At 39.7% G+C, this 25,927-nt stretch overlaps 2 protein-coding genes across 55 annotated transcripts in view; one reads left to right on the forward strand and one right to left on the reverse strand.

Annotated features, from left to right (window-relative positions):
- Positions 1–2,212, forward strand: part of ABI3BP (ABI family member 3 binding protein) — a 125,620-nt gene extending 123,408 nt beyond the window's left edge. For all 50 annotated transcript variants that reach the window (XM_068180918.1, XM_068180905.1, XM_068180903.1 and 47 more), the window contains one exon: positions 846–2,212. In XM_068180918.1, the coding sequence (XP_068037019.1) occupies positions 846–961 (116 nt within the window). In that variant the 3' untranslated portion in view covers positions 962–2,212. The remainder of the gene's footprint in view (positions 1–845) is intronic.
- Positions 1,605–22,484, reverse strand: TFG (trafficking from ER to golgi regulator). Of its 5 annotated transcripts, none has more exons than XM_068180957.1 (7): positions 22,248–22,482; positions 15,463–15,546; positions 14,430–14,576; positions 12,802–12,969; positions 10,350–10,490; positions 6,314–6,403; positions 1,605–3,828 (listed from the first exon to the last, which is right to left on the reverse strand). In XM_068180957.1, exons 1-7 carry the CDS (start codon positions 22,429–22,431, stop codon positions 3,470–3,472), a joined length of 1,173 nt encoding a protein of 390 aa, XP_068037058.1. In that variant the 5' UTR covers positions 22,432–22,482; the 3' UTR covers positions 1,605–3,469. The 5 variants fall into 5 exon arrangements, with proteins under 5 accessions (XP_068037058.1, XP_068037057.1, XP_068037062.1 ...); XM_068180956.1 differs by having other exon boundaries at positions 1,605–3,831; XM_068180961.1 differs by lacking the exon at positions 12,802–12,969 and having other exon boundaries at positions 22,248–22,484.
- Between the last annotated feature and the right edge of the window lie 3,443 nt (positions 22,485–25,927).

Consider the following 25,927-nt stretch of genomic DNA (forward strand, 5'->3'; position numbering starts at 1 on the left):
ATCATTTTTAGGCCAAAATAAACAACAAAACAAGCAAACAAAAGACTTCACCTTTTCAGTAGCTCGTATTTCTAGCACATGAACTGAACAGAGGAAAGAACAGACCAACAGACCAATTGTTCTAGCTGCAGCAGGTTGACTTCTGAATTAATTACACATATTTGACCTGAAGTGCTGTCAGAGAACCACGGCTGATGCTGTCTCTCAGCTGCAGAACAGTATTTTGTGTGTGTGTGTGTCCATGTGCCTGCTCCCACCACACATACATTCCTTATGGTCAGGTTGGACGGAGCCCCAATTCCTCACTTTAATTTGTAATCTAATGTTAATTGTTCGAATGGGAAGCAAGTGTCTTGTCAAATGCAACAGAATGAAAGCAGGAGGATGATTTGGATGGAGAGATACTGTGAACTTTCCCCAGTGGCCAGTTTTATTGAGGTTCACTGCAGTGTCAAGTCTGCACAGTGGGGACCATTTGTCACTGTCACTTTGCAACGCAGAGCAGCCTCCTTTTCTGAGAGCCCAGCATGGTCAGAGAGGGGATGGAGGGGGCACAGGCTGTACCCAACCAGCCCCACCCATGGCAGGGTGCTGGGATATCCAGGGAAGGCAGGCTTCACCTCTGCACTGCCATCCCAAGCATTTTAGCTTTGAGCTGGGTTGGCAAATTGCAGAGTGCTAGTGGATGTAGAGGCAGCAAACAGCTCTGCTTGTGGCAGGTGGGTTAACGGCTTGGTGACTATTTCAGCCACTCACTGAATTGTTAGTTACAGACTTCTCAGGGAACCAAACCATGGTACTGTCCTGAGAGCTTCATGCAAACAAAACTCTGTTCTCTGTTCCAGGATTTTTCAGGGCAGTTCGTCAGGAGCCTGTCAAATTTGGGAAGATAGGCGGGGAGACTCAGATTAACTATGTGCGCTGGTACGAGTGTGGCACGTCGATACCTGGCAAGTGGTAGATGCCACACGAAGAGGGTGCAAAGGCCCAACTGCCCAGCGCAGGCTGCAGGAAGGCAACACTTACGGTGCGCCCGGCACTGCGGTGTTGGCCGACGTGCAAGGCTTATACCAGTCTAATGCCAATACTTGCATTCATTGTGTAATAGTGTAGGCTGCTTACTGTAGTTATTCAGTGTTACCAATTTGTTTTTAATTAAAAAAAAAAATACAGGCTAGGGACATGTTGTAGGATAATGTATAGGGAAGCTGGCTCCCTATTCTTGAGGTATGGTTTATATGGTATTTTAAAAGATACAGTGTGTACATTATTTATCACGATGTTGTAATAAATGTTTAAGGCACAGATATGCCAGAGTTGGTCATGGAATGCAATGTGCATTAGTTTTAAATATACACTGGTCCTGTAATGCAAGTGCCATAAGCTACCCATCCTAATTCATCTGTAACATCTCCCAGTCATAAATTATAGAAAAGATCCTATAATTTTTAATATCCTGCAGCCAGTAAACTTGAAGCACTTTCTCCTTACATGTACAGTTTATGCTCCTGCCAAAATGCTGAAGTAGGTTGCTGCATGTGCAGCTTTAAATGATCAAGTTCAGTGGGGTTTTCTTCCATGTTTGTTTTCAATTGTTTCAGCCCCAAAGCCATGTTCAGCCTGTCACTATGGAGTCAGAGCTGCTGCCCATGAGCCTGGCAGTGGCTAGCAGGGAGGGTTGGTGTTCTCTAATTGAAGTGGACAGGTACCTATGTACATGGAATGAAAAAACAAAGCTGGCCTCCACGGCTGGGGTTTTTCATGAAAATGTAGTTTTCAGAACATGACACTTACTGGTTCAAAAGCCAAATGTATGTACCGTGAAAGAGGATTTGGAAAGACAATTGAAAGAGGAAAAAGAATAAACTAATTATAACAGCATGATCAGGTTTATTTTATTTAAAAAGAAAAATTCTGGTTTAAAACCGTTTTCATTGGGGGCAAAGGGGAAATACTGATAACTGAACTTTAAAACTGCTTTACAGTTATTTTGATTAAAACCTCTCCCAAAGCTACTTGTTGTACTGCTTGAACATTTATGAACTAAATAAAGAGATGTAGGTTTTTTTAAAGGTGGTATTCATTACATTACTAATGTATTGAAGAAATATGAACAAGAACTACCAGATCTATATAGTAGTCATTTATAGAAAATACCTTATAAAGTACATTGCAGGTACACTGTACTCCTAATAAAATATTTTTTAATCAAGTGTTTTTTCAAGTGTTTTACATGAAAACAAGGCTGTGGTAAAAGCTATTATTCAGAACAAACTGCTTGCTGCAAGCCCCTGTTAAATAGTGTGATGAACATGGGGTGTGTTAGGTCTGAGAGCAGAAATGGTACAGCCACAGCTTACTGAGTAGCTGTGGGCACAGCACTATTTAAGGATGCTGAAGGTAGGAATATTTTCACTCAACTTCCTAATTTGTCTTTAGGAGAGCTCAAGCAGCTTGCTCCATCTTATTTTTTTATTCCCCACTTAGTTTTACATATTCCTAGAATCTGCAAAATGGAAAATACTAACTGGGAGAATGTTTTGCCCTCTGCTGTAATGTGGTATATTGACTTCATTACAGCCCTTGATCTGCTTTTTCTTGGCTCAAAATTCAGTCACTAGGATTGCACTCCCAAGTTCTTCTGAGTGGCAAAGAACCTGTGGAAAGTTGCGGTTTTTTAAAGAGTTCTTTTTTAAAGAGACACTTTTGGTTTAACATTTCAAGTAATAAATGAATTCTCTCCCACACCTTGTTAAAGCAAAATTGGTAAGAGGCTTTAAGGTTTAGGATTAGTTCCTAACGATTTAGTTAAAGAGTCACTTGACAACTAATGACAGCAGACAGCACAAAACCACCCCCTGCTGTGAAAACGACCTGCAGTCCCAGCACCGCTCCATTTACACACCCAGAAATGTGCTCCTTCTCCTCCAAACCCCAGCACCTCTGCTCTTCACCACAAAGTCTTCACACCCAGCATGCACACTGGTCTTAGCACAGTTGTCTTCTTCAGTGTTGTTACCTAACTTCTAAAATCAAGATCAGGCATTTAATAGATTCAGGGGCTTTTATTAGTTTTTTCATGTGAACATTACAATTTATAATACATCATATCTAGTTTGACTTCCAGAATTAATCTAATTTAGTATATCATGGTATTAGTAAAAACAAGCCTGATAAGTGGGCTAAACTTCCAACTAGTATCTTCATATCCTTCAGACAAGGCAAGCTAGAATGTCAATCAATTTACAGACATTTAAGTAGTGTTTTCCAAAAACCACCCAGCCCCAAATTAAACTAAGAAGCAAATACAATTTAAAGCAGGAAAAATTTGGTCATTTCCCTCCCCCCAGCAGAACTTAATCAACAGCTATAGTTTTGCCTCATTACAGTTCTGGAATCTCAATTTAAAAGTCTGGAGTCTGTCGGGATGGAATCGCACGTGTCAGTCGCTGTCTTCAGGGGCACCTCCTTAGCGGTAGCCGGGCCCGGGCTGGGTGTATCCCTGCGGCCCGAAAGGGGGACGGCTGCGGGCGTAGGGGTTGGGCCCGCTGGGCGGGGGGGTCATGGTGCTGCCGGGCGGGGGGGTGAAGCCGGGGCGCGGCTGGAAGGTGCCCGGGGCCGCCTGGGAACCGCTGTAGGCGGCGGGCTGGGAGGCCTGCGTGGTGTAGGGCTGCGGGGGGAAGCTGCCCGCCGGATACTGCGGCGGCTGCTGCGCCGGCAGCTGCTGCGCCTGCCCCGGGAAGGCGGCGGCCGGGGTCGGGGCAGCCGCCTGGCTGTAGGCCGGGAACTGCTGGGCTTGCTGCGACGGGGGCTGCTGCTGGCTGTAGCCTGCTGGAAAGGCAGAGAGCAAGGTGGGGTGAGAGACACTAAGGAACCGTGGGTGCCTGCAGAAAAACCTTTTGCTCCTAATGCTCACAGTGACAAACGCAAAACGATGCAGGAAGCACAGAAAAGGCAAACCAAGCGTGAACTGCGAGTTTTCCTGCCTTTCACATAAGCGCACGGGCGGGGTTTTGGTGCACACCGTGGCAGCACAGCACACTGACAACAGTTACTATAAAACAGTTTTCCTGTGACTGACAAGAAATGAAAAAAAAAAAAAGGCAAGTAGTCTTTTCCTTAATATCACACAAAAAAATAGTCTTCATTGGCAAATTAGGCAAAATTCAATCCTTTTCCCAAATAAAACCTCCAAATTAAACTGTCTTGACAATACTCTCAGGGTTTTGTATTTTAAAAAATCACTGGTGAAATCATAGGTGTTTTCAGTTCTTTAGCATTAAGTATGAAAAGGTTATGTAGAACAGAACACTTTAGCACAAAACTTCCATTTACACATGTCCCAGATTTGATTTTTCTGTATAACACTAGCTTCCAAAGGGAATTTCTCCTCTCAGAAATTTTAAAATGGAACAAAGTCCCTTCGTGAAGAAATAGCTACTTTTATCCATCATGAAACACACCTGCAGCTACTTGCAATGAAACCTCTCCAGTGACTGGAATCCTGTCAGCATTAAACACCAGACACACAAATTATTAAAAGTGCACAGCCCTAAATGGAAAGAGTAAGGGTAAGAATGCACTGCAGTAAACTCACCTTGAAACTGGGATCAAAATTTACTCATGAGACAAACCTCTGAAGGGTCCATTTTTACACCCATGTATAAATAGCCACTGTTGCCTAGTAGATCTACAAGAATGGGAAGGTATCCTGCTCTTGGGGAGACATGGGTTTGAAAGGAGACAATACTCATGAGAACTAAAGCAACACAAACAACAAGATCCTATGACTCAACATCTCCAAAGGTTTCTGTCAATAGATCCTCAAAACAGAGTTTGTTTCTTAACATTATTTGTGAACTAAGTTATGACAAATAGAGCTGCCCCAGTAAGCTTCTGGTGGCATTTCATTCATACTTAACAATGATGTTGGAAAGCAAAACTCACATTGCACTACAGCTTTCACAGGAAGACCAGTAATATAATGGATTAGATGATGGTAGGATATGTCTGGAAAGCAGATTGGAATTCCTTTGTTTCCCCACTCAGGTTTTAAGCCTAGAGTGTCAGACAGACTCTTCTACTTCCAACAGGCTTGCTGCTTCTGAAATTATACCTCAGTACATGTGTCTCTGTATTCTAATTACACATGTGGGGGGGAGAAGTCTGCAGAGAACAAGATACCATTAAGACACTCAAACCAACGAGCTCTCACAGTGCACAGGAACAAGGTCTGAGGCACAAACCTTTAGTCCAAGTATTCTAGGGTTTTTATCCAAGCTAAGCATGGAATTTCTTCGTGAGCTCTGCAAATCTTCTCATCTATATAAAGTGATGCACTCCCAATGTGCACCAAGAAAAGGTCACACTGGCTCTGAGTCACTTAATGGGAAGTATTTTGTTTAGTTTAGGGAGGATTTTTTAAAACAAGGAATGATAAATGCTTTGTTATAATTTTCTAAAATTATTAAGAAAAATGCAATTTGTTACAGAATCTCCTCTTACAGGTTCATCCCTAAACCTCATCTGGATTATCATTCCTAGCATATACTATGCATTCCTAGATGCCAGCTGCTCCCAAAGGAACTGAAAGTTCTGCGGTCATTTATTTTGGGTATACACCAAAGCCAGCTTTTCGTATTTCACTGCACATACTGTACATAAACCTCTAGTGCACTAAAATATTCTTCTGCTGAAAGTCTACTGGCACCTTTACTTAAGGTATCAGCAAAATCAAAAACTAAAAAATAAAAACTGTCAAGAACTAATTAACTAACTAACAAAGAAAAACTATGAAGTGTCTCTGGGATTTACAGTATGTCTATTAGCCAAGGATTTACTGAATGACAACTACAGTGTTTACACCAGTAAATTTTGGACACGGAAATCATTCTAGATGCAAGAAATAGGGGCCATCTTTAGACACCTTTGATATTCAAGGAAGCTAAATTGGGATGTTTAGTCACTTACTTGCTAGAATCCCATGACTGCAGAATATAATCCTGAAGGCTGCTCACCCTTCAGGTGATTCATTTTGCCTGCCTTTCTAACAAGGCATTCTGCTGATTAGTAATGAGGTCTGCCTTTCATCACAATCAAGTAGGACTGAACTTTGACTACATATTAACAACATAAACAGCTACAGCGCTCTCTTCCTGGCAATTTCTGAATTGTGCCAATTCCCATAAGGAACACAGGTATCTGGGCAGCTGAGCACCCTGACCTGCCCAACAGGGTCAGGAACTGAAGTTTGACAGGGTCAGGCACTGCAGGAAAGGTCCTGCAGCTGAGCTGCTGTTGCAGAGCTGCTTACCTGGGTACTGCACGCCGTACTGCTGCTGGGGCTGAGCCTGTGGCTGCTGAGCAGGGTAACCAGGCTGCTGGTACTGCTGATACATCTGACCTAGGGATTAAAAATGCATTTCATTGAAGCCCAGTACCCTGGTGCATTACAGTGAATGATACCCTGACAGTTCAACATCACAGAAACAAACCCAATGACATCAAAGTACAGCTTTTAGTTTCTGAAACATGCTGTTCTGACTAAATGAAGTTTATCTAAAGAGTTATGTGAGGCTTACTATTGCACATTTTCAGAGGCTGCCAGAATTTATGCACCTTAGTTAGCACTACTCTGGTGGGTAACAGACCAGGAATCTTTAAACATCTTCATAACTGCTCTAGAACTTAACACTGTAAATTAAAGTACTTCAAAAGTTAAACGTCCTCAGATTGTCCGTTTAGATTAGCTTTTTAAGACCATTTCTGCAACCAAGTACTGTAAGCAAGTGGTACATTATTTATGCTGACCACATTTTCCAGATAAGACATCCATCTCTTAGCATTGCCAAGTTTTCTTAAGAGACACAGCAGTATACACCTGAAGCAAAAATAAAACCATATATCCTTAAGTTTGGTAGTCCAAGTCAATGCTTATTTTTCCTACATTCACTGTTTTCAACTTCTTGGCCAGAACAGGCAGAATATTTGTTTACACAACCTATGGGTCCTATTGAGGCTTAATGCTTCTCCTGTTTTTCAATCTAGAAAGTCACAGCATAAGAACAAAATCAATTATCTACCAAAACTAAATCTTAGCTGAACTGAAGCAGACATGGAAACTTTACTATTATGAAGTGTTACTGTACTAATATTCATTCTGCAAAGATCAGCAGACTGTATACATAGACTGTAAACTCTATGTTCGGAGCTGCACAGAGACAAAAGCAACTTGACTCTGCTCCAAGTTCTCCCAGACAGACCCCTGTCCACACTGATTTAAAATAACTCCTTATTTCTTCTTTTGCCTGTATTATTTGCAGCTGAAAGTAACAGTATTTTATATTCATAGTAAGGTGTTTAGAATACTTTATACTGATGCAGTCACTTAAAATATGATTTGGTGTGCAATTATTGTGGGATGATGAGAGTGCAAAACACAAGGCTTGAAGAGAATTGAAGCCTGATAGCTTGATAATTAAGAACTAGAAACTCAGAAAATTCTCTTTCTGAAGCTCATTTGACACGGGAAAGTTCTGGGAGAATAACCAGTAGGCTGCTTCTCTTGGGATAGTTCCCTACAGGCTAACGGAGAGACCACACTGGCACCTGCTGGAAATCCCAGGTAAAGGGATAGCAAAGAAACAGCATGGAGTTTTACCAAAGGTTTCTGAGAAGGTTTGCTGTCTTCTCCAGGGCTGAGGTGTTAGTGAGAAAAAGAGAGGTGTTCCAGTGCCATTTAAGAAAACATTCTTAATTTACAGCCCTGAATACTGGCAGGGTTACTCTGTGTTCTCGGACACAGTCTTTTCTTTCCCTGGATTTTTATTCTGAAAACTAGATAAGCTACAGCACTGATGTCTGGTTTTGTACTTAGCAGTGCTTATAGCAGTGAAAGGTCTGCCCGCATTTACCATTGTTCCCATGCACTGAATAAGACTTTTAGTCTGATTCAGAATATAGACCATTTACATATATTCACACAACTTTATTTTCCCTAGAAGATCATTCAGTACTTATGAGACTGAGATTTCACATGTATTTCAGCAAAGACTAAAAAAGCATCCACATCTGTATATAATTGCTTCTTGTGTGTGCTCAGGACTGAATTTAGTGATAGAAAAGCAGAGGGCACAAGACACAGCACTGTACTGGAACATCTTTGCTGGATCGATTTAATTCAAATTAGTGAATGCTGAAAACTCCTTAAGGAAGGCAGCTCTTCAGTAGTATCAGCACACAGAAGTGAGGTGAGTTGATATTCACATGTAACAACCTAATACCCAACCACAATCATCACAGCATTTACTGGCAGAGAAAGCCATTAATAAATAAACCCTGATACACCGGAATGACACAGGATTGGCATCACTAGTTTATTTATATCTTCAAAATACTGGGAAAATGTGTGGGGGAGAAAAAGCTTGGGGAGTTTTGCGTTTTTTATAAAGTGAACTAATAGTTTCAAACTAGTTCCAAAACTAGTTTCTAACAGAACCTGCTGTTCACCAGCAGTGCCATTTCTATGAGTCCATCCTGTTGAAAACCTAACAGTCAAAACCTATCCAAAGTTCTGGCTGGGTTATGGCTCTGTGGGGACAGCACAAGCCCCCAAATTACCACTGGACTGAGGTGCTATTAAACCTCAGTAAACCTCAAAGAAGGCTTCAAACACTTTGGAACACTTTGGAATAAAACTGATAATCGCACTTACATTACCCAGCTTTGGCGAGAGACTGCTGCTTACCACATACATACCACACACAGCATAACCAATGTATTTCTAATTTCTAATGAACAAGGACAAAAGTTACTTCTGATCTCTTCCCAAAGACTGAACCACAGAGTGAAGAAAATATAATCAATACTTAAAAGATTGCAGTAGTAATAATAAAAAATACATAAAACTACAGATCAAACCCTTTATAATTAGTACTGTTGCACTATACTTTCCTTGACCCAAGTTTAGAAAAATCACTACATCTACTCTGATACATGAGCCTAGATAACATCTTCTCCCCAAATAAGATGAGTTTTACTGAAACAAATACCTTTCCCCTTCCCTGGTGTTAGCAGCCATACAGGATTCCAAGTTAGCGTTGCTAGTGCTTTTAAGTGTTTCACTTCTGTGTTTCAGTTCCAGTTTAACAGCAACACTTAAAACTTCTTACCTTATTGCATTAAACTAAAGTAAAAAAATTAAACTCATAAAATGCAAGTTCAGTAGCTGAGAATATGGTTTCTGAACATTAAGTTTTCTGGCTGCCAACAGAAAAACCTGGAGCCCTTTTTTGAAGAAGTAACTTTTATACATAAATACCAAACTGTTCTATCTTTAAGCTACAAAGATGTCTCTTGCTATGTTATAACACTTGACCAATAAGCAAGAAAAGGCTGAAAGCATCAGAAGTGTTTAATAAACTCCACTTCAACCAACAGTATTCATACCTCCTTAAATTTTATACATAAGTACCAGCTGTTCAAATGCTGTGCTCGATCAAAGTATTACTTATTCCCTTCAGGCAAGATAATCCAATTGACTATGGATACTGTGATCACCATCTCACACTTGTCTGAGCCATTACATCAGTAAAGCAAGCATCAGGGGGCTCTCACTTGTGCCTATACCAGCACAAAAACGATTTTATATTATTCTTCATATGGAGGAAGAAGCAACAAAGCAGCTTATTTCAAAGACAGTTTAATCCAGAAGCGTGAAGGTCTGAAGGCTCAGCACACTTAGAAAATAGCACCTGAAGAAATTATGCCCTAATGTAGGAAACCTCAGAACAGGTAAATTTTGAGAAGTTAAATAACATTTTTAAGGGCATATTGCAAACAAATGTGAATACCAGAGTTAAGACCTTAACTTTAAAGGAGAAACAGCTGAGCTGTCAGGAGTTATAAGGAACTACCATGCATTTAAGATGGTTACAGGGTTTAACCTGACTAGCACAGCCATACACAAAAGGGAAGCAATGAAATACTAGCTCCAGTCTGTTAGGTAGAAATGGTGAGTAAACAACAGTTTTAATACATAGTTGACAAGTCCACAAACTGTTAGTTGAGTGAAAGCTCGACACAACACAAAGTGTAAGACACAAGCACAGATGCAAGCAGAAAACAGTACCATGAAAATTCTCTTGTGTTACACCACTCGCCCTTTCAAATAGAGCCACTGCTCCACCTGCTGCTTCTGTATGAACCAGCACGGGCTGCGAGGACAAAAGCTGTTCTGCCTAGGGGCACACATCGATTTGCAGTTTGGTATCCACTTTGGGTCTGCTAATTCAAGGCAGAATCAGACACCATCCTTCACATCCTGGACAGTAAAAAAGCACTCTGCTTACCTTCCACCTGCCCCGTCTGTGGCTGTGTGCTGGGGTAGGGTGGCTGCTGTGCCTGAACCCCAGGGGGATGGGCTGCAGAAGAGGAGGAAGCAATGCTGTCCGGCGTTCCTGATCGCTCCTCTGCAGGGGCACTGGGTGGTCCTAGAGGAGCAAGAACAAAATACAGTATGTGAAATGAACACATACAGAGTTGGAATTAAAAAATTCTAATACAAGATCCCTGCATTGCATTGTTTTTAACATTTTTTTCCAAATCAGATTTACACGTGTGTCATATCCTAGCTAAAATTAAGTGTATATTTGCACACCTAAACTTACATTTGAAAATACTGTGGAGAGGGGGGGGCGGGGCAGGCAGAGGGGGCAGAATTTTCCACTTATCTCTAGGTCACTCAGATTTCATTCTTCTGAGGAACCTGACTCATTTGTGAGATAAAACCCTTCATGACAGTATATTTTTTCAACAGTTTCAAGTGTTAACTGTGCATACACACACACTGAGGAGTCACCCATGTTTGGACACAACATGCACTTACCTACTTTTTCTTATCTGAAGGAAAGGTAAAAGGTTGCATGGAACTACCCAAATGGATTAGTGTCTTACTGTGAAACACATGGGTCAGGCCACAAAGTGTTTTACTGATAGTCAAGCAGCACGAGAACAGAAAACCTCCAAAGAGGTGTTAAAATCACACTCCCACACAGGATATGGCAGGCATTAGTCTAAAAGCAATTGTCTGCTCTGCTAATTCTGAAAATATTCCAGCTGACACCCAAAGACAGCATGGAAACTGGGAATTCTGATTTTCTCTACATTAGTAAGATGTTCTGAAACACACATGTGAACAAATATAGTATACTACAATTTAATGCAAAATATTTTGTTAGAAACAAGGGAGCTTAAATCTGGCTCGTTCCAACTGTATGAATGCTAAGAGACACTACTTTCAAATACACATGCTTTAAGTTAAGCTCAAGTACTAGAACTGCTGCTAATACATCTGCAATTTTAAGACAGTTACATTTACACAATATGAATATGCATCCAGCAAGTCTCTAACTGTGTTTTCATGTTAACTGTATTAAGGGAAAGTTAATTACATCTGCCTACTACTTGAATCACATTTATATACATAATTGCAGGATTGCTTTAGAAATGGGATTTCTTACACCCTGCTTAAATGGTCCCCTGTGGAGTTCTTTGTACATTCAAAGAACGGTCAAGTAATTTCACTCTCTCAGAAGAATTATGGAGACACAAATATTGAAATATCACTGATCAAAACATTAACTGACACTGAAAAAAACACTCATTCAAAAATTAACTCAAACTTTCTGCCAGTTGTGCTTCACTTGCTATTGCTTACTTGTTCAGATAGCCCACTCCAAGTTTTGAAGTACCATCTGGTTTGTGAAAGAACCATGCTGTGACAATACTCAAAATGTGCCATGGAGGAAGAAATCACACAACAGGCCTAGTTCACAGACCTGTACTTCATATTGAAGTTAACCACTGTCTGTGGGTACAACTTTAGATACTGCACAGTCACAATCAGTGCAGATCTGTTCCTTTTACTCCACACTTCTGCCATGGCAGTCATACTGGAGGAATGACCTCTAGCTCCTACTGGTTTCCTCATCCGTATCATTACTTCACACAACATATAAAACTCACTTGCTCTGGAGATAAAAGTACACAGCAAATCCTGTTAGCTAACAGCAGTTTCAGTCTCATGTTTCAATGAACCATTAAACCTTGCCAGGCCCACACAGGTTCTGTGCAAAATCACTTCCCTAAGTTCTGCATCACACTCCTTATCACATTCTACATTGCTTTTCTAGCTTCAGTTATCCTGTGTCAAGTTGACAGCATTCAGTTTAGTATAATCAGTTTTCATATGCTTAGCATTCTATTACTAGGGCCAGCAGACTTTCAGCTCTTCAAAAATAAATATAATTCAGACAAGTATGTTATTCATTTCTGTTAAAAGTGAAAAAGTTGATTCTATTTACTTCTAAAATAAAACAGAGAAAAGGTGGGATCATACAACACATTCTGAATGACCCAAAAAGCAGAAGCACAAGCCAAGAACGCAAACTGCAAGATCAAACCTTAAAGCAGAGCAGTGAGTTCTACTATCACTGACAGATACCAATTAAGTTAGTCCACACAATAGCTTTAAGTAATTCAAATTTTAAAAAATGAAGCCATTTTGTACTCCAAGCTAAAACACAATGCTAAAATCAACAGCAGTATTTCAATATTTTGTATACAAAAGTTAGCACACAGACACAACACCTTAACATAGTGAGTTTTAGAATTCTGAAAAGACATAGTGAACACAGAACACAGCTTAATACAACCAACATACAAATGCTTTGTCACAAATCAAACCTGGAGCAATGGATTATGAAAAGGTTTAGCTTTCCTTTTCACCAGCCACATCCTTACCTGACACCTGATCATCTGTCAAGCCAAAGGCTGACATGACATTCTTGCTGATTTCATCCTGGTTCTTTAGCGGATCGAATGCAGACATGCTCGCTGCTATAACTTGAGTGGATGGCTTAACATTAGCGTCAGCAGCAGCAGGCTTTTCGTCCCTACCATCTACAGCATCTACAAAGCAAAATGCCCAGTTACCAGCTCTCCAGAACTGAAACACCAGCGCACACACACACATTGCACTACAGCAACCGCAACATCGCACACCTGGGGGCTTTATAAATGTAACTGTTCAAATGTGCATGTTAGGATAACAGTGAAGTGAACTGGTGTATCTGAAACTGGGATGGATCACAAAACTTAGGTTTCTTTCACAGTTACTTAAAGATACACTAACACTGTGGACTATTAGTATAATATATCATGTGTTCTAAAAGCTCAAGGCACAAAGTTCCCGCTTCAAACAAATTGCCCACAAAGAATTCAAAATTAGGAAAACATACAGGATAGTTCAAATTTATTATGGCATTTTATCATCTGCAGTTTCTGGTTTGTACTCTACCTTTCTCCACTAATTTTTTCTAAGCTGACAGGTGAAGTTGAGATCTGTGCAACTATACACGTAGCTGAATTGATCAGAAATGCCTTACCTAACACTGCGACATTTTCTCTTAAACGCAAACAACTACCGATAGATACAGACTGGCTAGTTTTGTTTACACTCTTAGATCATCACTCTAACCTCCTTCCAAATAGTTTGTAACCAGAATCCATGGTATTCTACTGAAATTACTAATTGCATATATTGTAGGAACAGGGCTGGGATTTTTTAAGCAACAAAAGCAGTAAAATTTCAAAGTGCAAATACAAAAGCAACATTTCCTAAACGGCAGGCTGATGTTCTCAGTTCACCTCTTTACTCAGAGCACTCTACTTAATGACTTTGTCTAATTATTTTCTGTGTCCAGCTTACCTAAACTCTGTAGTTAAGCACACAGAGATACAATATTTGCAGTACAACTGCCCTAAGCTAGATCAATACCTTGAAACTGTGATGACAAGACTTTCTTTCCCATTCTGCCCTCCCCCAAAAATCCTGTCCCACCCCTACCTCCACCCTCATGCTGCTTACCCTGAGACAGCTCTGATGCTGGTCTGAGCGCAAAATGTGTGGATTCAATTTTCTAACCTGGCAAAAAAAGTGGATATAATTTTTGCTGAATTCACTTCTCACTGTTTAGTGAATCAAACTTGCTTAGCAACACAAGATAAGCACCAGAGCTAGCCCAAAGTAAGCAGAGGGACTACTCAACTGTGAGCAAGAACTCTTCAGCAATAACAAACTATGAATTTGGCTAAAAGCCCTCTCAAGACATTGCTGGAGTTCACAGGTGTTAATTACAGTGTTTTTGTACATTGCAACAAAACCATGGATTCTGGAGTTTCATTCCTAAGTTAGTTCAGGGTTTTACTCCAGACACGTCAAACAAAAATTCTGTCTCTGAAATAACTAAAGCGTTAAAAATTAAGTTCTGGGCCATCAAGCAACAATTAAGAATGATCCACATTTCACTTTGTTAAACAGCACACCACTCTGCAAATCAAAGCAAACAACTCTTTGCCAGGCTGCCTACCACTCTCGGGCAGATTAGTGGAAAGCCCTGGTTCCGCTGGCGGTTCTAAACAGTCCAGTAAACGATTGACTTTATTGCGAAGTTCTATCAGCTCTCGGCGCAGGTACTTCACCTGGTTAGATTCTAGGGGTCTTGGTTGTCCATTCACTGCAAAACAGCAAATAGATAAATTTAAGACTGTAGTAACATCCAGTTTAAGATGACCAAAAAAATTCCAACTTTTACTCGCTTGTAGCATCATCATCCTTTATTGAGTTTAAAGTGACAAAGTTTAGTCCACACAGACTGAACTCATTCTAGAGCTTACTGTTCCTTTAATATAATCTCAATTCAGCAAAAGCTGCAGTATCAAAGCAAAGTCCACAGTAAGTGTCTGCATTGTTTACTCATTTCCCTGAATATCCTAAAATAGCCCTGAATGATGCAGTGGTTCTGGAAAGCTGTCCCTTTAGAACTAACACAGTCCACACAACACTGCTGCAATTCATTAATAAGGTCAGTGTCCAAGTTAAAGGCTTGGAACTACATGCTAAGTTACTTATGGTAGTTTGAAAATAAAGAACTTTTACACAAAGGTTAAAGGATAAATGTTAACATATATTCAACTCCAAGCAACTAACAATAGTTTGGAGCAGTGTACCACTGCAAGATAAATGTCAGCTTCAAATTCTCATGCACCTGTGAAGAAAACCCCACAAATGCTAGAGTGGAAGAGAACATGGAAAAGAGCACTAAGGAAGAAAGAACCACTGATCACATGTATATGCACACATGTCAAATACTTTAATGCTTTTCACACTTCGAACAAGTGTAAAAAGCAGTAATTTCCGCTTCCATTAAGTTTGAAAGTGCCATGAAAAACACCAAGAGAAAATAGGTATTATGTATTAACTCAGCAGTACCAACTTACTGATTTCATTTTCTTCACCTTCTGACAAATTGAAGTATTTTGTACCTCTCAGTGAAGTCCACTGCCTGAATTTTAATAAATATTATTTAAAATAAATTTAAAAATTCAATCTTCTATACTTACCAAACAATGTCAGCTTAAGTATCCTACTGCATTGAATTGCAAAGGAGAGATCTGAGCTATCAAAAATTGTTATAAGATCTCCATCTGAAAAGAACAAGAAGAAGTTACATTAAAATCACAGCCTATGACTACTCAGCTTCACATCAGGACAGAAGCGTTCCTTCATTACTCAAAAATAACCTTCCTATTTGATTGTAAAGTCACTAGAAAAAATGTTTTATTATTTTAGTGCAAGAACCAGTGTGCAGAGAAATTGTGCACAGAAGTTAAAACAGAAGCATGAATGGCTCCAAAAGGGAGTCTTCTGACATTAGCCCTTTGATGTTCCATATAGTTCATCATTCTTTTATGTTTACATACAGGATGAAATATTAGAGCTAAGAATTCATGAAGTCCAACACCAGGAAGAATGATGCGACCAGTTAAAAGTGAAATGCCTATGCCAAAGTGGCTCCAGAACTATGCTGCTCATGAACAGACAAGAGTCAGATAAACGGCACAAGCCAAACCCAATTCAGTTTTTAAAAACCTAAATAAAATTTCAAATCTCTAGAACACTTCCTCAGGTTACATTCAGAACATGAGTTGCAAGACTATTACCATTCCCCTGCTGACAAACAAAGTTCATGTGTAGAAGTGAATAGTAAAGATCTCTCTCAACTTTAACATACAAATAAGTATGAAGGCACGAAGATGCCAAAATAGTTAGAAAAAAACTTCTCTCAAACAGGAATTTTACACGAAGTCACAACTCTTAGTCATGGATTTCTTCCATGTCACATGTCAGAGGATCCTAATGAATTTGCACATTGCCATCTGTCACAGGAACTATATTAGAACTGGATGGGATCATTTATTCTTAAGATACAAACGGCTATGCACAAAGCACTGATCACCTTTAATCATATTTCCTCAAAAGAGATACCAAGTTCCCATTAAGTCTGGTCTCTCACAATTTTAAGTTGAGTCAAAGAAAGCTGCGTTAGCATCTTTGCTTACTCAACAAAATCACAACTAAAACAAGACTATTGTCTTCGGCAGGACAGATTTTCTGGTGTTTAACATGTTCAATAGGTTATTCATAGCTTAAATGAACCCAAGCTAAGCACTGCAAAGGAAAGAGTGAGAGCACATTATCAGGAAAACATGTACTGGCACAAGGGATTGCAGGAATGCTTCCTGCCTGAGCAGTTTGATAACTGAAAACTGAGGTGAAACACCATCTAGTGAAGTTTCACCTTGAAAAGCAACCGTGTTTAGATAAATGCTACACAGCTTAGAACAAAGACAACTCCAGGCTGCCCCGGCTCCTTCACAAAACACTGTAGCAAGGGGCCTCTGTGGACAGACACGGGAACATGTTTTCTGTTACAGATTACTGCCTAAAAATTCTGAGCGTATGTAAATTCCTTACACATTGGTGACAAGGGCAAACTGTATTTTTAAGGTAAAAATTTTCAAATAAGTTTCAGTATGAAGAGTAATAAAACACATGATATCAAGTCAAAAACAGCTCAGAATTTCAAAAACTACACATTCTAATTTTATCATCCCTGACTACAAGTAACACCTCTGCAAAGGAAGGTTTTCTAAAGTAACTACTATTAATGACACCTCACAGTGCCTGTCAGTCTTCAAAAAAGGTGCTATCTAAGGAAATTAAGTAACAAACACTAATAAAGTGATGGCACATAAAATAATTTTCAAGTTTTCCTGAAAGAAATACTGTTGCCTCCCAAGATTTTTTTTATGTTCCTGTTTTCACTTTCACAATCTCAAAAGACATCTGTTGATAGCAGTATCAGCCATGGATTCTCTGAGTAGAGATTGGAAAGTCTCCACAAACAAGGGCTCCAAACCCCACCAGGCAGCCTGTTCTAGTGACACACTGCCCTCCTAGCCAAAACTCGTGCTCAGCCTCTAGAACTGCAATTTCTGGCTGCTGCCATCTGGTGCTACTGCAAATTGCTCACATTCAATGGTCTTTGCAACTCCTTTTCCACCGGCTCTGCCCTCAGCAGAACAGTGAATAAGCCCAGCTCCCTCCAATGTTCCCTGAAGGTCACCTGCACAAAGCCCCTCCCTGTCCTCACCACACCCTACTGGACCCCTCTGCAGCCTTTCCAAGTTCTTTTTGTCCTGGAGCACACACATTAAAAGGGAGCACAGACATGCAGCCTCACTGGTGCCACCTCGCCAGTGCCAGGAAGAGGAGGATCAGTGCCCCTGATGATCCGTAACAGCACTTGGACAATCAGACTTTATCGAAGTTAAACAGATCTTTTTTTTTGCTTTGGCAGTAAAGAGGGGTGTGATGAGGTATGTGCTCCCTCCAACTCAACACTTTCTCCAGCTTTTCAGTAACCTTTCCTAAATGCTGATACCAAAATCCACCGGTGTCTTAACACAAAGCCGTTCTATTCCTTATTATCATGGTAACACTATAAATTGTAATTACTTCTCTTAGCAATCCACAACATTGGCAAACCATCCTTTGATGTTCTTCTGTCATACCAGTCAACACTCAGATTTCCTACCCGAACAAAGATGCATGTTCTAAACAGTCTATCCTGCACCATGAAATGAAAATGCACATCAATACACATGGCTTACATGGATTAACGTCACCCAAAAGAACTAGGATCATTCCATCTTAATTCTCCCTCACCTACTTTAACCTTTAGGTTGAAGGCATTAAGAATAATGAACAAACTTTGTATTTTAAATTGTTAGCAGAAAAAAAAGGCTGAGAAGTACCAAGTACAGAATCTTGTTAGATGCACAAAGTCAGTTCTGTGATTCCTACTGACAGCCATCAATTTATTATCCAAGTAGAGTATAGGCTAGGATTCATAAGGTATATGTCAAGCCATGGAAGTGTGTGACAATTTAAGTATGTTAGATATAGCAAAAAACCTCTTCATCTTAAGGAATGCCAATGAAGCTTAATTCCTGTTACCATGACACAGATGGAATTACACCATGTTAATTATTTTTGGTTGAAAAATAAAACAGACTTTCCTTTCTTTTCCTTTCTAATCTTGTTATTTTAGGAATTTACCTTTCTCAGTTTTACAAAGGACACCACTTTCCCTCTCTACAATTTCCCATGTACCACATTCCCTGCTATGACAATTCTAACTTTTTTCTTTCTATAAAATAGTGACTCCCTTAAACTAACCACTGGGCTGCAAGGTATTTCATCATTAATACTGCATCACCATGATGGTATTTCAACTTCTGGCATTAGAAATCTCACTCATTCCTTCGCCCTCGCAGCTGTTTCCTCATCTACTAAGCTTCATTATCTACTAGACTTATCCACACTTGTATTTCTTATTTAGTCCATTTTTGAAAAAACAAAAACAAAACATAAAACCCTACACAATCAAAAAACCACAATACATCAAAGTGTATTTTTCCTTCACTCTAGTAAATTTACCAAAGGCTGAGAGATTCTGACTAGCACAGCAGCTTGAATACATGCAGCATGAGTAAACAATATTCTATTACAAGGTAATGAAAAACAAGAGCAAAAAGGCCAATCTCACATTAGACCCTGTTTTAAATTCAAGCATAACTTTAAAAAAGTAAAGTTCCTGTTATTGGCTCTATAGGGCCTTTTAGCATGTGTAACTCAGTTACATGGTGTGCTTAAGATGCAATTTTACTCTTTGATTCATACAAATTCACTGCTGACAGTCCTCATCAGGTTTTTTTGGGGGTTGAGGTTTTTTAGCTGACATTGAGTTTTGTGTGTTCAAGAACTTTAAACAGGACATGAAAATTGTTTCACATCGAGCAGAGCAATTTAATTAGCTCAGAAGTTTGAAAGCATGAATATAAAATTTGACTTTCCAAAGCAGCATTCAGCCTGAGGCTTCTTTTCTTTAGTAATTAATAAAAGCACCACATAACCTAAACATAATGTAGGAATATGAAGGGGTAGATGAAACATTCTTTGAACACTGAAAGACTGTGCATATGAATTCAGAGAAGACCCAGATGGAGGTTGTGGAAGTACTGGACATCGTTAGACCAGTTTAAGTTTAATCTCCTCATAACAGATCCAGACAAGTATTCCTGCAGATCTGCAGGGATAAATAACAAAATAGAAAACTATTAGCTAAATAGTTTTTAGCTGAATAGCTAAAATGTATATATTCCAATGCATCTAGTGACTGAAATAGATTTAAAGAAGAATCTTAGCTTAGTGGAAATGAAGTTAAGGATATAATAGCTCTCACATGACAAGCAAACTGAAGCCTTGTTAACCTTTTCCTTGATCACTTGCAACTAACTCTGATAGCAAGAACATTTATTTGTTTACAATAATGATGATCAGCTACCATACAGTTTACAGCAGTGATGATCAGTTAGCATAACATACACTGAAATCACAATGAATAGTAGTACATGCTGTGCGGTGGGTTAACCCTGGCTGGATGCCAGGTACCCACCAAAGCCACTCCATCACTCCCCTCCACAAGTGGCCAGGGCAGAGAACAGAGAGTGAAAGAACAAGATATGAGATAAGAACAGGGAGAGATTACAAATCAATTACCCTCATGAGCAAAACAGGCTCAACTTGGGAAAAATAAATGAATGTATTACCAATCAAAATCGGAGCAGGATAATTCCTTTCAACCCCTTCTTCCTTTGCAGCTCAATCTCTTCCTCTCCCAGTGGTGCAGGGGCACAGAGAATGAAGGTTATGGTTTCTACCACTGCTCAAGCAGAGGAGTCCTTCCCCTGCTCCAGCCTTCCACTGCTCAAGCAGAGGAGTCCTTCCCCTGCTCTCTCCATGGGAGAATTCTCCATAAACTTCTCCAGTGTGAGCGCATCCCATTGGCAACAGTTCTTCCAGAACTACCCCAACGTGGGTCACTTTTCCATTTAGTGCAGTCCTTCAAGAACAGCCTGCTCCAGCATGGGTCCCCCACAGGGTCACAAGTCCTACCAGGAAAACCTGCTTGAGTATGAGCTCCTCTCTCCATGGGTCCTGCCAGGAACCCGTTTCAGCACAGGCCTCCCACAATGTCACAGACTTTTCTCAGACATCCAGCTGCTTTGGTGTAAGGCTTCTCCACAGACTGCACTTCCATGGACCTCCATGAGCTGTGGGGGCACATTTTGCCTCACCATGGTCAGCATAGGAATCTCTGCTCTGCTGCCTGGAGCACCTCCTGCCTGCCTTCTCCACTGACCTTGGTGTCTGCAGAGCTATTCCTCTTACATATTCATGCTCCTCTCTTCTCTGGCCAAACCTACATCTGTGCCTTTTTTTTTTTTTTCCCTTTTAAATATGTTACCACAGAGGCATTACCACTATGTCTGACTGATTTAGCCTTGCCCAGTGTCATGTCTGTCCTGGAGCTGCCTGGCTTTGGCCTCTCCTGTAGCCCCCCACCACTACCAAAACCTGGCCATGCAAACCAAATACAGTTCTGAGACAAAGAAAACTAAAAGTGAAAGCAGGAAGTCTCTAGACTGTGAAAGACGGCCAAAGAATGGAACTGTAATTACTGTCTTCATCATACATCATTACCTTATCTTGAATAAAACAGAGTAGTATACACCAAAAACACCAGATGACCATACTTAAAGCACATGTAAGAATGCAAAAAAAACCAAAGTAACTCGATTTAATCTAATGAAAAAGCATCCAGTCTGCTTTCACTTTTCTCATTTCAGAAAGGAAAAAAAAATGTGGTAAGACTGAAAACAAAACCACCACAAATCCACTGAGCTCCCTCTCACTAGAGATCAAGACCCAAAATATTGGTCAAGACCCAAGGCCTACACTACTTACAATTTTAATAAGCAGCATCTCAAAAACTTCATGAACTTCAAAAACTTGTCTCAGGGTTCTTCAAAGTGAAATTTTATTGCTTAGATATTTGAAAAAAAGTTGACATTTTAGGCAGCACAGGCAGCACTAAACTTTCCCTGGGCTATTAAGGGAAATGAACCTGAATGCTTCAGTAATATGGCACTTTTTACAGTGCAACAGCATAATCATCAGTCTTTAAGAGAATTTGGATTTTATCACTTCATTCCAAGTTTCATTTTATGAACACCATCCCTCTGTCCCAAATTAAGTAACTTATCCATGCCTCATTGACATTCAAGGAAGAAAAGCTCTCCAATCACAACTTTCAGTCTCTATGCATCTCAAATAGGGCTCTCCTCATTCTGTGGAAGTCCTAAAGTTATGTTTCTTTTAACACTAATGATCAATATTTTCTTTGGAACAACCAATGTGCAACAGATTCAAATGTTCCCAGAGAGGAAAGATAACTTTTAATGCATATTTCAAGTTAAAATTATCTTTCTAATCTTTACTGATGGAGAAAAACAATCAAGAATTACTACCACATAGATCAAGTTTTCTGTCTTATAAGAACTTGTGTTAGGTCATACATGTTTATTCTCTTTACACCTTCAAAACCACTGAAAACTCAAAAAAAAAAAGATTACATGAACGAACAGAAGAGAAACCTGCATTCAGCTTCTTGCAACAGCAAAAAGTGCACTTTCAGAGAGAAAAAATTGAGGAAATATTTCAGGAAAAAATGAAGGAGATGCTGTTAAGAGAACATAACAGGAGATAATGAAATACAGCTTCTATTGTCTGATCAAAAAAGCGATCACAAGAAATCACTTGCATTTGCCTGTGACATTGGACAATTCTAAAAGGTGAATGTCAAAGTTTCTATCCATAGATAAACCGTATCACAGCAACAGTAGTAAATTAAACCTCAACAGCAGTAATTAAACCTTACCTTCATCTTTATATTTTATTGTGACTTCATCATTGCTCAGAAGTTTTCCTCTAAAAACTCTCTGCATCATTAGCACCAATTCATCATAAGTGATATCTTCATTATGAATAGGAATTCTCCTAATATCTTCCCCAAGCTGAGCTTTGATGATCAGCTTCCCACTTAAGTCCAGCTGCCCATTCATGGTAGATTCCTTATCACCTGCAGACCTGTTAGCAACAAAACATTAAGAACATTTCAGAAAACTGAACTCTAAGTTATTATAATATCTAGTTTATCATCATCTATCTGATGACAATTCTGAAGCTTTACATTATCACCTAACTGGATTACTTTTACATGCCTCCCTACTATGAAAAAGAACAAATGGCTTTTTTTTTCATTTAAGAAAAGACTGCCAGAACAAATATCTCAAAGATTTCAGGTTCTACGGTGGCTTTACTAAGGGGATCAAGCTGAATCATGTAGTATTTCCTGAACAAATAAGTGCATGGCTAAACATTGGTTTTATCACATGGATGATCAGAACTCACTGAGTGTTCTTCTCCAGAAAAGAAGACACACTCTTTTTTAATTTTTGGTAACTTTGATTGGGATATTTTAACCAATATTTTAGACTTTTAAAAGCAGGTCAACAGACCACATGTTAGCTACTCATTGGGCTCAACACATGGTCAGAACGGTCTGTTACTCTCAGTGTTTCAAGAGGTGAGCAACTACTCCAACTGAGTAGGAAGTGCAACAAAGTCATCTTGTGTCCTAGCAGTACATAGCATATACTTCTGCTATATCTTTAACATTTTATGTAAGAAAATTTTTAAATTACCACTTTGTATTAATCATCTCTCATTTAAAAACACAAAGGCTTTACATTTAAAAATCTGAAACTACAGTGAAGTTACTCAAAAGAGGAATGAGAGGAGGGGAAAAAAAACCACAAAAAGAGAGCCAGGTAGTTAGTCAAATGTCCCCTCCTCTTTTCACTGCCCTGGACAGGGCCAAAACAACAGATCGGGAATGAGGAGCAAATAAAGAAGCAGTTATCTTAACATTTGAAATACAATTACAGGAGATCTTAAATTGCAGGCAGCCCATATCAAAATCAAGATTTCTGAAGCCCCATGCAGGCAAGTATGTTGTTCATTCTCTTACACAAGAAGAAGAACTCTCAGAGATATGCAGATATTTTCCCTTTACCTTTAAGGATGTCATAACACAGTGCCTTATGAGAAAAACTAGTTTTGCTACAGTCAGTCTACTTTTAAAGTACCACACTGAAAATTCTCTCCTACCAGAAACAAGACACTGAGCTAAAGCCTTTAATACATTCCTTGATGCACCTGGATATATTTAACTCTACTGTTTCAGTGACAATATTTTGCATTAAAAAGATGGAGTATAATGCTATCTTTATACTGCAATTAAATTTCTGGGGGTGTTGGGAATTAACTTAATACAAAGCAAAGACTTCAAGCAAAGCCCTTTGTTTAGCCCAAAAAGATACAAGCAATTATTGAACAAAACTCACTCTCCTCATCACACATAAGACGAGGTAGGTGGATACAGCCTAATTGCAGGGAAAAGGGACCAGCAATTAACACAGCCACGTTGCTGCTGAGGCACTGTGAGGAAACTGTGAGGTTTATAGTATTGTTAATGCTCACTAATGCATTATTCGGGTTTTACAACATAGGAGTCTTGACTGCAGGCACATCAACCCAGCCTAATTACCTTTAAATTAGATTTAAAAGCACAGGGTTTTTGCACAAGTTGGTTGGTAGTTGGGATTTTTTTAATTTAAGTATTAAAAAATAAAACAGTATCAACCCACCGGTTTCCTTTCATCTCCTTTCCAAAAATATACGTTTCTCATTACCTTGTCTTAGTGATGCTGGATTATTGGACAGTTTTCCCACCTCACTTCAGGACAGAGTTAGGGTAAGCCGCCATGCACTGTCAATGCCAGAGAACAGTAAGCTGCATCAGAAAATAAACATATTTACAGTCACACTTCCCTAGAATGACACAATTCACATCAATCTTTCACTTTAGAACATCTTGGTGAATATACTCAATTTAAAAAGCCCTTGCTTTATCCATAATGTAACAATCAGATTTATACTTCTGAGTACTGTAAAATTTGCATTCATCTAAAAGAGATCTTGAGCAAGACTTTTAATTTTGTAATAGAAGATTATTTTTTTTTTTAATTTTCTAATGGCATGTAAGAATTCCTAATAGCAATGTATTCCTTTCCAGGACTAAGATCAAGTGATGATTTGGCATACAGAACATTCCAATAGGGAACACACCTAGTTCCTCCCTCTGACCCCATGGGTGTACCCTCCTGGCAACTCCTCTCTTTCACATGCACAGCCAATTTCAAAAATCCATAATCTGATTTTTAGATGTTTCACTGCTAACCAGAGAAAAAAAGTAGGTTCCCCTTTATTCACATAAAGCTGGGCTTCCCAGCTCTCCTCTTGCAACTCAACTGGAAGTAAACTGGAACATACAGGATGAAGGCAGAGAACAAGCAAATCCCAGAGAAGACACAAGCCACTCTCTGGTTCTCCAAGGCTGGCAGCTGCTTCCCTCATCCTGGGTGCAAAGTGCTCCCCTTTAAAAAGGGCTGTGCCTGCTCCTGACAGTGGGAGACTGTTGTGACACACTAAGCAGAGGAACAGGAAGAGACTACTTTTCTGCTGCCTCACTGACGTTTTATGAAAGGAGTAAGGCATGAAGGTAGAGCCCCTTTCACCCCAGAGCTGCTACAGCTCCAGATAAGTTTATTGCACTGGACAAATACAGATAATGCATTGAAGAGTGGTTGAACCAAAGAGTTCATTTAGCTATCCCCTCACATTAAGTGTTAGATCTGGGCACTGGTTTTGCTTCTTCAGCAATACAACATATGCTACTCAGAAACTGTTAACAGTAAGAATTGAACCTCATCTCTAAGTCTTAAACATACACACATTTTGGTGGACACAGCTGAACTCCTGTGGCCTTTCAACAGATTGAATGTATCGTTCATTTCTTTGTGCAAGGAAAGGAGCTACTGTAATGCCTTATTTATCAGCATTACCCACAGAAACCTGCTATCCATCACAGACTACAAAAAGGTAGCAGGCGAATAAATGCACTTTTTCTTGGTCTAGCTGTTCTCCATTCTGCTTGAAGGTGTCCAGATTTAAAGACACAGATTCTAAACACTGCAGTTGCTTGCAACTGTTACAGAAAACTATGTGAAATACTCAAATTGCTGACTTACACAGCACTGAAGCTTTTTCCCTCACTGTGACACAGCTGAATGGATGACTCCATTGAGACAGTTCTACGGAGAACACATCCAGAATGCACACTAATGAGCTTTTTAACAAAATCAGTGTCTACTTCCCTGGGGCAGGGAGGAACCAACCAACCAAAAAACATTTATGTCTCCATCTTTCAGACTACAGACTGCTTCCCATAAGAATCACACTGACATCTTTCTAACCTTCCTGGTGTACCACTTGCATTTTGCAGGTACAGACTTTTCCTCCCCTCCCGGCTCACTCTGCATTCCAATCATGTACTAATCTAAATGCTGCATGTGGACTGGGATTGCCCAATCTAGGCCAGTCACTTCAGGATCCCCTCTAAAACCAGCATCTCATGACCACGTTGTATTTCACTAC

The sequence above is a fragment of the Anomalospiza imberbis genome, chromosome 2, assembly GCF_031753505.1.
Source record: "Anomalospiza imberbis isolate Cuckoo-Finch-1a 21T00152 chromosome 2, ASM3175350v1, whole genome shotgun sequence".
Classification (NCBI taxonomy): Eukaryota; Metazoa; Chordata; class Aves; order Passeriformes; family Viduidae; genus Anomalospiza; species Anomalospiza imberbis.

Excerpts from the sequence above, each read along its gene's own strand:
- TFG (XM_068180956.1), bottom strand. The coding sequence starts at position 22,431 with ATGAATGGGCAGCTGGACTTAAGTGGGAAGCTGATCATCAAAGCTCAG. Across the intron at positions 15,547-22,247 it reads AATAAAATATAAAGATGAAG|ATGGAGATCTTATAACAATT; the intron begins GTAAGGTTTAAT and ends TGTTCTTTTCAG. Across the intron at positions 14,577-15,462 it reads ACTTAAGCTGACATTGTTTG|TGAATGGACAACCAAGACCC; the intron begins GTAAGTATAGAA and ends GCTGTTTTGCAG.